Here is an 11,912-nt window from a genome sequence, read left to right as displayed (position 1 = left end):
TGTTCCCCCTCGCCCCCCCCCCCCCCCCCCCCCCCCACACACACACACACACAAAGGGGCAGAAAATGTCCAATAACCTTGCAGCTCTCACAGGTGAGGAGTCCGTAGTGGTAGCCTGAAACCTTGTCTCCACACACGGGACACATCTCGTCCAGGTCTTCGTCATATGAGTAGTCCATCATTTTTAATTGTGGAACTGCAATGGTGACATACATACACAGAAAGAACAGTCACAATGTTGTCCATATTCAGCTCGGAGAGCAACGCGGCCCAAAGTAGGTGACGCTACGAAAGTTTTGCGTTCGGGACATTTATTTTGAAGGGAGGAAAAGAAAAAAAAAACGACGCACAGAAGCTGTAAATTATTTCGCTTAATTCCTACACACTGGCTTGCAAATCACACACCCCCACACTCCTCCCCCAAAAAAGACGACTATGAAAGAGTCTCATAAATATGCAATACATCCAAGTCGAGCTCGCTGGGGGACCGAGAGATATTAGCGCTAAGGAGCGAAGGAGAACATGTTGCCGCCCACAGACAAATGAAGACACTCACACGCGAGCGCATACACACGCACACACACACACACACACACACACACACACACACACACACACACACACACACACACACACACACACACACACACACACGCACTCATGCACACAAGCGCTCATCACTGCAGGCCAGCACAGAAACAACCAACATGATTATTCCCTCTGTAACGAACACAATGCTAAAGGCCGCTTTATTTTTTTTTTCCAATTTCACATTTTCGCTTTCTCGCGTGAGTTCTGCATAATCGGAAATGCTCCCGCGATTTTATACTTAAATCCTATTCAACAAAATAGAGTATACCTGTAAGTTGCTGCACATCAAAACTTGCAGTTTAATATGTTAGTAGGTTACCTGGTTATTCTTTTATTTCTTTCACTTTTTAGAAATTGTTGCATCACTCAACAAAAAAAGAGCCAGACTGACATTTACAACACTTGTAAAAATTACAGCCCTATCATTAAAACAGCCGGGATTTAACAGTGGAAAAAAGGTTTTTTTTTCTTTTGTTCATTTCTGTCTTTCTAGATACCCCACTGCGGCCTCCGCGCGAACAATTTTGCCAATCTTATAGACTTTTCTAATTGGAATATTAATAATTATCGGGGCATTCACATTCAAGTGGATCAACAAGTTGCACCGCGTGCCGCTCGCGTATTTTGCATTCAGAAAGAATACATAGAAAAACATCTTTGAATGGGCTTTCAAAAAAAAAAAAAATCTAAAGATCATTGAAACGCGGGACCGCTTCTCATGTGTGCAATAAATCCAAATCTATTCACTTATTTTGCTACATTAAAATAACTTTACATTTATTCGGGAAAAGGTTGCAATCGTGGTGTTTTGAGAGACATGCATGTCGTTGATTTCATGGAAAATAAGAGCGTGCACAATACAGTAAGCTGTCAAGCTGCTTTGTCACAATTTTCACACGTGATAAAACGAAGACAATTAAAAAATGCGCACGTGTGATTTTTAAAAATACAGACTAAGTTACCTTTCAATGGCATAAATTCTCTTTTGCAGTTGTTGTCTTTTTACTGAGGCAATACATTTATTAAAACATATCTGACATTTGCAAAATAAAAATACTTCCAAGAAAACAAAGGGGAAAAAAAACGTGTCCCGGGCTACCTTGTTTTACTGCGTGTGTAAAATCTGATAAGTGTCCCACTAACAAGCCACTCTTTTACTTGTCAGAGAGTCTTGGCTCTGTTATCAGCATCTCATAAACGCGCGGGTTAATTGATTGCCCGCTTAGATCGCCGCGGAATGACAAAAGTGGAATTAGAGGTGCAGCTTGAATTTTATCTTGACAGGTGACGCAGTTACAGAAATGTTGCCAACACGGTTTCTTTTTTATTTTCCACCACAGCACAATTAAATCCGTAGAACTGGAACAATTTGTAAAAGTGATCCAGTATTTTAGCTCACAAAATATGAATTAGTCAGGTGTTAAAACTGTATAAGTCGCATATTACAGGCATTAAAAAAAGCGGATACATATGCAGTGTAATTTTAAACAAAACGAATCACTGCAATATTGTTCATTGAACAAAAATATATATAAAACTTTGGTAACGTTTCAAAATGTTTCTTAAAGATATATTTTTTAAAACACTCTAATTGTAACATATTTTTCCGATACAAAACGAAGATGGAAATCAATTCGTGCACTCTTCGCAAACAAAATTCAACATTTGACAGCTTGGGATAAAGACGGTGCAGCTGTGGATACCGTGTTACTTTGTATTGAGAAGGAAAACAGTATTTCTTTTGCACATGCATTTAACCATCGGGATCAAGTCTCAAAAGAGTCACTCTGGGAGCATCATAAGACCGTTTAGTCAGTTTGGACAGTTTTTACGCGCCCGGCGTCAGGACACCTCCACTCTTAGCGTGACTGCAATTGAGCGGTGACGGGATCGCAAGCCACAAATTGAGCCTATGTCACATATGCACTTATATTTTTAGTTTAATTCCGACTCGCGGGGATAAACCAACGGAATGCTCTGCAAACCCAAACATCTTTCATCATCTTGACAGCCACCAGAAACGATGCCATATTCGACTCTATCGTACGACCAAATAGAAATGATGGTCAGTTAGTTCTCCTTCATAAAACGTGATTTGCGCGTTTGTTGTCTAAAATGAGAGGAGTGTCAGCTCTTACCTTGCACGTTTCTTGGCATGTGTCCCTGTTCCCCATACGATCGAGAGAGTCCCAGCGAGTCAGTCTCGACTTTGGGCAGCATGTCAGCGCCGCCGGCCTCAGCTCAGCGGAAACTCGGACGAGACGGACACTCTTGATGCGAGAACCTTGGGCGCACTTTTTAGTCAAAAGTGGCCCGCGTCTCTCTCGATCTATGTCTGGCGTTCTTCCCCTGTATATCTCGGGCCAGGCGCGCTTTAATGTTGACTGTCGTCCTTGGCAAACGGACCGCAATTCTAAATGTCACAATGTCATTTTGTTACAAAAAAAAAAGTCACAATTACGCACTGAGCAAGGAAATGTGTCACTCAGGCACTCAAAACGTGGATTAAAATACGAAATAAGTTTTCTTGTGTCGGCTCCTAATGTGTTGTAGGCGCGGTAAACTAATAAAGTTATTATAAATAACTTTAAGCCTTTACAACAAAACCTGCGCGCTCCCCTGTGCGTAAAATCAGACTCGGCGCGTCAAGCAGGACTGCCTGAGATGTGGAAACGTCTCTTCCTCCTTCCTCCTCCTCGCCGCGTTGTTTACTCCCCTCCTTCCAATCCTGGACTCATGCGGCCGTCTGACGTCATACGTCCCCGGTCCAATCAGGCCAGTGAACCGGCACACATCGCATCGAAGGCACCGGGTTCGTCTCTCCAAAATCTCAGCTGGTCGAACCCGATGATCGTGGACTTTAAAGCTCGGCCTGAGTGTGCGAGTATCGTGACTTAAAAGTGTACGAGCACATGAACGCGCAGATGTCCACCTACGAAAATGAAGTACTGTGCAACTCTCACACTTTCAGGGATTTTTTTTGTTCGTCTTTTTTGTGCATCCTACTCATTTTGCGGTTGCTTGCAAATGATGAGAAATGACACGGTTGTTTGTTTCTTTGTATCTTTCTTTCTTTCTTTCTTTCTTTCTTTCTTTCTTTCTTTCTTTCTTTCTTTCTTTCTTTCTCTCTTTCTTTCCTTCTTTCTTTCTTTCTTTCTTTCTGATCGTCAATGTCAAAGCCTGTGTTTGAAGAAATATTCTACATATAAATTAACGTGCTGCCCTGTGGATTAATTCTGGATTAAATGAAATTCTAATTTCCATCAGTTACATACGACCATGGATAGACATTGTTTTCCATTATAGCCAGGCTAACTCTTCTGCTTTCATATGATGTGCCTGCAGGAGCTCCCATTCCATATTCTTGAAGTCTGATCGAGATGAGTATGCTGTTCTCTGAAGAATATTTTCAGTTCTATTTTGATAGGGGAAACATTCATATGTTATCATTATTTTCTGGATATGTGTGTACAAATTAGAATGAAAGGTACGTTTTATTTGTCAATTAATTTCCAAATCTCACACATCCCACATTCTATACCCCCACCCCCATTGAACGATTTTATGCAAGTTTACAAGTGGAAAAGGGGGTTAAAAGAAGGGGGCGGATTTTCATGTAGGGCTATTAGATAAGACCTTTTCTGACATGATAGCACTGCTGGAATGATTAACCCGCAGGAGTGATGGAGCTCCTCTCCGGGTGCTAAGGTGAAAGACATTGGGGGACACATGCATTGAAATATATATGAAGTCATGCCGAAACACATGGACCGGCTTCATGTTGAAGTTTGTTAAATGTTGTAGAACAATGCAAAAGGCTTTTGTGTTGTATTGTATTTTGAAATGGAAACGTGTCAAAACGAAGGGAAAATACACTGCCAAAAAAATACACTCAAACTTTGGACCCATCCAAGTTCTTAAATTAGGTGCACACACTAACATGGACATGTTGGCACCCACTTTCTGTTTGCATGCAAAACGGTGCGCTTGTTTACATTTGCAGGTGTGTGTTGTGGGATCAGTATCATTTGTTCATATTCCTTTTGACTTTCCATTCTGCCCCAGGTCAACTACTTTTACTTGGTCCTTTCGCAGGCCTTTGACTGTGGACCGCACTGGATTGTTAGAGGAAACGGAGTGTGTCAACAGTAAGTGTTGACATTTGGGTTTAGGAGATAAACCTCACAGTGGATCAAACAAAGACTGTACCCTTTGAGTGGCGTGCCTGTGTGTGTGTGTGTGCACGGATGTGCAGAAAGGTTTCAATGCTGCAACTTTGCTGCTGACAACCTAAAGTGGAAGGACACTGCTATCGTCGGAGGGTTTGGTTATCGGTCTCCCAAATGACTGGCAAAAACATGAAAGTGAGGCTAGTCAGAAGGTTACAGAGAACATGCACCGACATTTTAATGAGGTCTGGCTCTACAAAAGAACAAAAAACAATAAACATATAACTGATAAATAACTATTCAGACCATTTGCACACTTTTATCAAACATTACAATTGTTCATTTTTTAAAAATACATATGCTATTTAAAATGTCTGTGGAACACATTAACTAGTCAAGTCAAGAATGTCACAGTGATTAAAAAAAAAAAAACCTAACATTTTTTTTTATTTTTTTATAACATCTCCTTAAATACCATCTACAAATGTCCTGATCACATGCATTTACATTTTAGACCTATGTAAACATTTGTGTCGACAAAAAATTGATTTTGGTACATTTTTACGACCAAAGTGTAGCAATTAAAATAATTTGGTTGGAAGTAACAACTCATTCTGATATGACATTTGACCTGACACATATTGAACTAGATATGGACAATTCACAACTTGAAATCATATTCATAATTTCTCAAGAGAACCTACCACAAAACCCTTCAAAATTAATACGTTTGTTGTCTGATGTATCCTATAGTAATCTGTGGCGGTTTGAAGGAGATTCACTATAATAATGAATAGAATAGATTATAGACGGGCGCCACTCTTCTGACTAAACTTGTTTCTGTGTTGTTTTGTTAAATGCACCATAGTTAGATTTTGATACTGGTATAGTCATCATTAAATATAAGAAAGTAAAGTGCTACACACAGTATCAATATTAGTGGCCCAGGGGGATTAAAAGTTGACAAAAATATGGTGCAGCACCATGACCCCGAGCAGGTCAAGGCCTGTCACTTCCTCACATCTGATGAAATGTCAGTCAAATCAGAATGGAGGACAGCAAACCAGATGGTAAATTTAATAAAAGTGTGGTGTGAATCTGGCAAGCAAAGCCTCAGTGGGGAGTTACGGCGTTAATGGTTTTCGCAGAAGGAAGGAAGAGCAGAAGATGACGCAAAGATGAAAGATCAACACAGAAGAAAAGACCACAACACAGAGGAAGGGAGGAAGTTTTTGGGGCTAGAAGTCCGTTGACTTGTCCAACATCAGTAGTCACACGATGCAGGACTGGACATCTACTCAATATAAGTGCATTAAACATGAATCAATTTATGTAGAATACTCAAGCAAATCAAGGCTGGAAAGAAAACATCACAATTATGCAAACCCCTGCGTTACAAGAGAATCTCCTATAACACAAAGATCTTTTTTTTTTAATGTTTCGAACATGGCAGCTATGTTTGAAAAGTGGTCAACCTACAGCCTGTTGTGTAGATATCTCTGCCAAGCCTTCTTCCTCTGTTAGACCATCATAATTTATGGTCTGATAAGCAAGTGGAGACGTAAACAATTGGATTTGAGCGAGTGAATGAGGATGCATTCCACCTCTTAAATTGTCTTCGCAAATGGAACCCAAGCTCTACTTTTGTATCATCATCAACTAAAAACAGGAGCACTACTTATCCTTTACCAACGGCATCACCGCATATACGAATAAATATACAAAGATATATCATCGTCAGTCTTTCCACGCTAAGGATTTTTGGGGCTGATCACCAACCAAATTTAAATAAAGCAGCCATATTAATGGTGGGCATGAGAATTAACATATGTCTTTAATTGTTTCACAAAGATAATTTGCACAACTTTAAAATTGCAGAATTGCGAACGATGGAGTTAGAGTTTTGCTCACTAAAATTGGCATAGAGGGAAAAAAAATCACTGTGGTCTGGCGCTGCAGCTTTGGTTCGCTTCATGCAATAGTCTTTTTGCAGTGTAATCCTGAACTCAGAATGTTCTGACAACAAATACATACGCTTTGTTCAACGAGGAGTGGTATTTCAGAGAGAAAATACAATGCCAACAAAAAGAGCAAGCAGTTAGCAGTGATGAGATACTCATTAGGCCTCTGAAATGACGATGCCTCTCATACTAGATTATATTTTCGGTACTTTATTCATTTGAGGTCAGAATGGAAAGCAGTGGTATTGATTAGCCGATGCAAACAAGGAGCAGAATTAAATTCTATTAGTGGCGGCCAAAATTAATTTGTAGCATCCGCCACAGATAGATGTATATATGGGCTGCGATGATGTCTTTCGTCAGCGTGGTCATGTAGTGTCCCGGACGCAATCATTGAATACGTCACACTACATGGGCTACGCGTCCAGACAACTAAAAATTGCCGACGAGACATTACGTTTGTCTGTGACACATCTGTCATCTCAAAATTGCGCTGTATTCGTGTAGTCTGACATTTGAAGGAGGCAGCAAGGTTCACCACTGTGTGAACATGCACTTTTTACAATCGCAAATATAGCCAACAGTCTAACACAAGAACAACGTTTCTCAATGAACAACAGCAAGGAATTTAGGGATTGACTTTTCAGTGCTTCATAATATCATCAGCTGTCAAAGAGGACCGAGCTGATCTCACCCCGAATGCCAGACAATGCATCCAACAAACAAGGAGCAAAATTAAATTCTATTAGTGGCGGCCAAAATTAATTTGTAGCATCCGCCACAGATAGATGTATATATGGGCTGCGATGATGTCTTTCGTCAGCGTGGTCATGTAGTGTCCCGGACGCAATCATTGAATACGTCACACTACATGGGCTACGCGTCCAGACAACTAAAAATTGCCGACGAGACATTACGTTTGTCTGTGACACATCTGTCATCTCAAAATTGCGCTGTATTCGTGTAGTCTGACATTTGAAGGAGGCAGCAAGGTTCACCACTGTGTGAACATGCACTTTTTACAATCGCAAATATAGCCAACAGTCTAACACAAGAACAACGTTTCTCAATGAACAACAGCAAGGAATTTAGGGATTGACTTTTCAGTGCTTCATAATATCATCAGCTGTCAAAGAGGACCGAGCTGATCTCACCCCGAATGCCAGACAATGCATCCAACAATGGACTGGAATCATCTGATGATACGTAGTGACTTGAGAAGAAGAAGATAATATCATCAAAAGATTTTGCAAATTGAGAGAAAGCTTGGCATGTCCAATGCCGAAGACCAACATTGAATGGCCATGACCATGGATCCCTCGAGCTGCACTATCATTAAAAACCAGAATAACTGACTTCAGAAAACCATTGCCAGTGAACATGGTCCGTCGCTACATCTACAAATGTAAGTCAAAATTCTACCATGCAAAGTGAAAGTTGGCTTCCTTTGGCCTGTGCAAATCTCTGATGGATTGACACAAAGTGAAAAAGTATGCTGTGGTCTGACAAGTACACGTTTCAAATTGTTTTTGGAAATAATGGACAGTGTGTCCTCTGGGCCAAAGAGGAAACAGACCATTCCAGATAACTCAGTGCAAAGTTCAAACACCACTGTGATGGTATGGAGTGTGTTAGTGCCCATAGCATGGATAACATGTACATCTTTGAAGGCACCGTTAATGTAGAAAGGTGCATTCAGGCAGTGGACCATTTGCTGCTGTTGAAGCAACATCTTTGTAAGAAACGTCTCTGCTCATTTCAGCAAAACAATGCCAAGCCACATTCTGCACCTGTTACACATGCGTGGCTTCATAGTAAAAGAGTGACAGCAGTTGACTGACCTGCCAGCAGTCCAGGCATGTCTGCCATCAAAAATGTGTGCTGCATTATGGAGACCCAGACTGCTGAGCAACTGAAGTTGTACATGACGTAAGAATGGGAAAGAATTTCAATGTCCTCATTTCCCAAATGCGTATTGAGTGCTGTTAAAAGGAAAGGCAATGTAACACATGCCACTGTCCCAGTCAATCCAAGTTTTTATGAAACATGTTGCTGGTTTCCAATTAAAAATGAGTCAATATTTTCAAAAAACACAATTAAGTTCATAACGGAAATTGCGATCGTTGTAGTATATTCAATTGAATATACACTGAAAAGCGCAATGGGTGTTTGTCTATGTGTGCCATACCATTGGCTGGCTCCAGCATGCCCGCGACCCTCGTGAGGATAAACAGATTAGAAAATGGGTGCATGGATGGATGAAAACAGTTTTTTGTTGAATTTACATATTTTTAGTTTGGTTGCACATAAAAATCATCTGGATACAAATACATTATTTTCAGTAGACTATGCAATACTTAAAAATGTGTCTGGCTTCAGATGATTTATTTTATGTAACCACTTGACAAAATAAAATTGAGTACATTCAACAGACCACTTCTTTTTAGTGAAGGTCGAAAAGGATTGACATTTCAGTGATTTTTTTTTTCTAAATATAGACTTTAAATATGTTATATGCAAAGACTGAGCACAACTTGTGGGCTAAAGGGCGAGCTGGTAGACTGGCGTCAATGTCATTCCATAATTCTCTGCCTCACTTGTTTTAATGTTGTGTGTGTTTAAGAAACAAAGTGGGCCAGCACACATTTTTGAGATATTTGCTGAGTTCTGGTTATGATTTTAGGAGTACCTCTTGAATTAGGGTTGGGGTTTTGGCGCCTTGCTCATGGGCACCTCGGCAATGGTCAGGAAGCAGACTACCACCTTTGCAACAGTTGCCTTTTTTTGTACTGAGTCAAAGTCCTTTCATATGAGCTACACAATTTTAAAGACCCTGTTCAGGAGAAATAAGAAGCGCGTTGTTCACAACTTTGCCAAAAGATAATAAAAAAAATGGGAAATTGAAAACAAGGCTTCAAAATGGTGAAAAAATGTCTTTGTACTGATCGTGCTGAAAACACGCCCCTCTCAAATGTTAATGGTCAATAAGACACAGTTACCTGAAGTAGCAGTATTTTGTTGCACGATGGAAACGATGGCAGCTTACATACAGCTGATATTATTTCACATCACAAGATATTGAAATCATTACATTATCATGAATGATTTGCTCATAAATGGAGTTCATTTCACAAAGTTTGAAAACGAAGCGCAAAAGTGACAGGGCAACTTAAGACGTCAGATATGAGAGAATTTCAACGAGGAGATCTTAAATATGGAGAATGAGAAAGTGGAGCAGTATGAGAAAGTAGTCACGCACACACACACACACACACACACACACACACACACACACACACACACACACACACACACACACACACACACACACACACACACACACACACATATAATTCTCCTTTGCGTAAACATTTTTCTCTGAGAATGTCCTGGAATATGTGCTGCGGTGGCTGTGATTTACGCAACCCAACCACTTATCCGTCCACACTCTCAGACATACATATGCACCCACACACGTTCTGGCATGCTGCAAATGATAATTAATGTGTCTCCTTCTTTCCAGACACTTTAAGACCAGAGGGTGTAATTGTTACTTCTGCATGTCCAAGCCCTCTCAGTACTGAAAGTGATTTCTGTCAAAGTTACACTATTTAGTGCTACTTTTGATTCTTACATCATGACAAACACATTTAAGCACTGCTTTTGCCCTTTGACATTGTCTTACCTTTTAGGCACCTGCCAGCAGGTGGTGTTCCACAAGGAAAAAAACATCCTGACCTCTGGTAAACTATGTGAGTGATTCCATAAAACTGGGAAGTTGATGTTGCTGCAAGAAGTCGTTCTTAGAGATATTTGATGTCATCTAAGCATTTGAAGGGGGAATTGTCTCCAGTTCACCTGTGATCCTAATGCGGACAACCCATTTATCATACAAATAAAATGGCAGGATCGATGAATGGTTTTACTTGATTAGTGTTTATCTGTTCTGCATGTATTCACTTTACATTTGCCAAATGCTAAAAAGTAAAAAAAAGCTGACTAAATGATGAGGTTTCCCATATCATTGTACTGTAATTGACTGCAATATATGATAACTCTGATACAAAATTAAAAGCTGATCAAAGTCATCGTCACTGTTTTTGTGTATTTTGGACTGGAACGACCGCGGGCTTTTTTTTCCGGCAATCTGGAATGCATGCCTGCTTTAAAAAAAAAAATAAACACAAAAGGAAAGACGGAGGGACTTACAAAAGCGACGAGCAGGATAATGTCAAGTCGATATCTGTGTGTACACTACATCACAAAATTTCGAATAGAATGATAATGGAAGAAGCACTGCAGTGTTATGATATATAGCATATGATCTTTAGATGGATTTATCCTTTAACCCCATCATTCACATTCATTATACAAGCTAGGTGATTTGGATACAGCAAGGCCACAATCAGTTTCAGACACCAGGTGAGTGTGCGGTCATTCATGACAAGGGTGCACTTATACAAGAAACACACACACACACACACACACACACATGCGCGCGTACCCGCACACCTGACTATAAAACCTCTCCCCTATCCACATTGCTGTTGGTCTAAGTGGATCCCGGGTGATTGTGTATGTTGTCGACTGCTCTTGTCTTCCGCCAGACGCACCTACACACACTCACAACAACAACTGAGGTCAATGTGCGGTTGGCTGTAACAGTCTGGTAGGTGAAAAAGTGTCCGAGAAGGATTGGACTGATTTGCTTTCTCTGCCTGTGACACAATTACTGGTGGCTGGTCCAATAGTGTCTGTGTTGGCTGAGCGGTCATTCGTGACAGACACATTGGATCCCCTCTGGCTGACCCTTTGCGCTAACAGAAACACGCATGCACACACACACACACAGACACACACACACGGACTCTCCCATTCAACTCTGCTCAATGATCTGTCCCATCCTCTTTTCTAGAGCTTTTATTTACACCTCTGCGACATCATTTTGTCATGTCCCGTTTGCGACAGCAGGTGGCAGACGGTGTTTTCGGCCGGATGCACACCTGCTACCCATTAGAAATCAGGCACTGGCTTTATTAGGGCCGGCTTTCGTGTTTTCACTTGCCGGAGAATTGTTTGCCGTGCCACTGCTGTGCCCATTGTGTCGTAGTACCTTCTCGCATTTCGCCTTTGTGCGCTAGTTCGTATTTGGAGTGTGTATTCTCGGTGTGTATTATTATTGCAACTAGAT

At 40.8% G+C, this 11,912-nt stretch overlaps 1 protein-coding gene across 1 annotated transcript in view; it reads right to left on the bottom strand.

The window, feature by feature from the left end:
* The window catches only part of nr5a2 (nuclear receptor subfamily 5, group A, member 2), a 60,782-nt gene extending 57,971 nt beyond the window's left edge, over positions 1 to 2,811 (bottom strand). The window contains exons 1-2 of the mRNA XM_019875513.1: positions 2,730 to 2,811; positions 78 to 196 (exon numbers count right to left, since the gene is read on the bottom strand). Of these exons, the coding sequence (XP_019731072.1) occupies positions 78 to 196; positions 2,730 to 2,811 (201 nt within the window). The remainder of the gene's footprint in view (positions 1 to 77; positions 197 to 2,729) is intronic.
* Between the last annotated feature and the right edge of the window lie 9,101 nt (positions 2,812 to 11,912).

Source organism: Hippocampus comes, unplaced genomic scaffold, assembly GCF_001891065.2.
Source record: "Hippocampus comes isolate QL1 unplaced genomic scaffold, H_comes_QL1_v1.1 scaffold132, whole genome shotgun sequence".
Classification (NCBI taxonomy): Eukaryota; Metazoa; Chordata; class Actinopteri; order Syngnathiformes; family Syngnathidae; genus Hippocampus; species Hippocampus comes.
The sequence above is the reverse complement of the archived record's forward strand: the minus strand, read 5'-3'. Positions and strand labels throughout refer to the sequence as shown.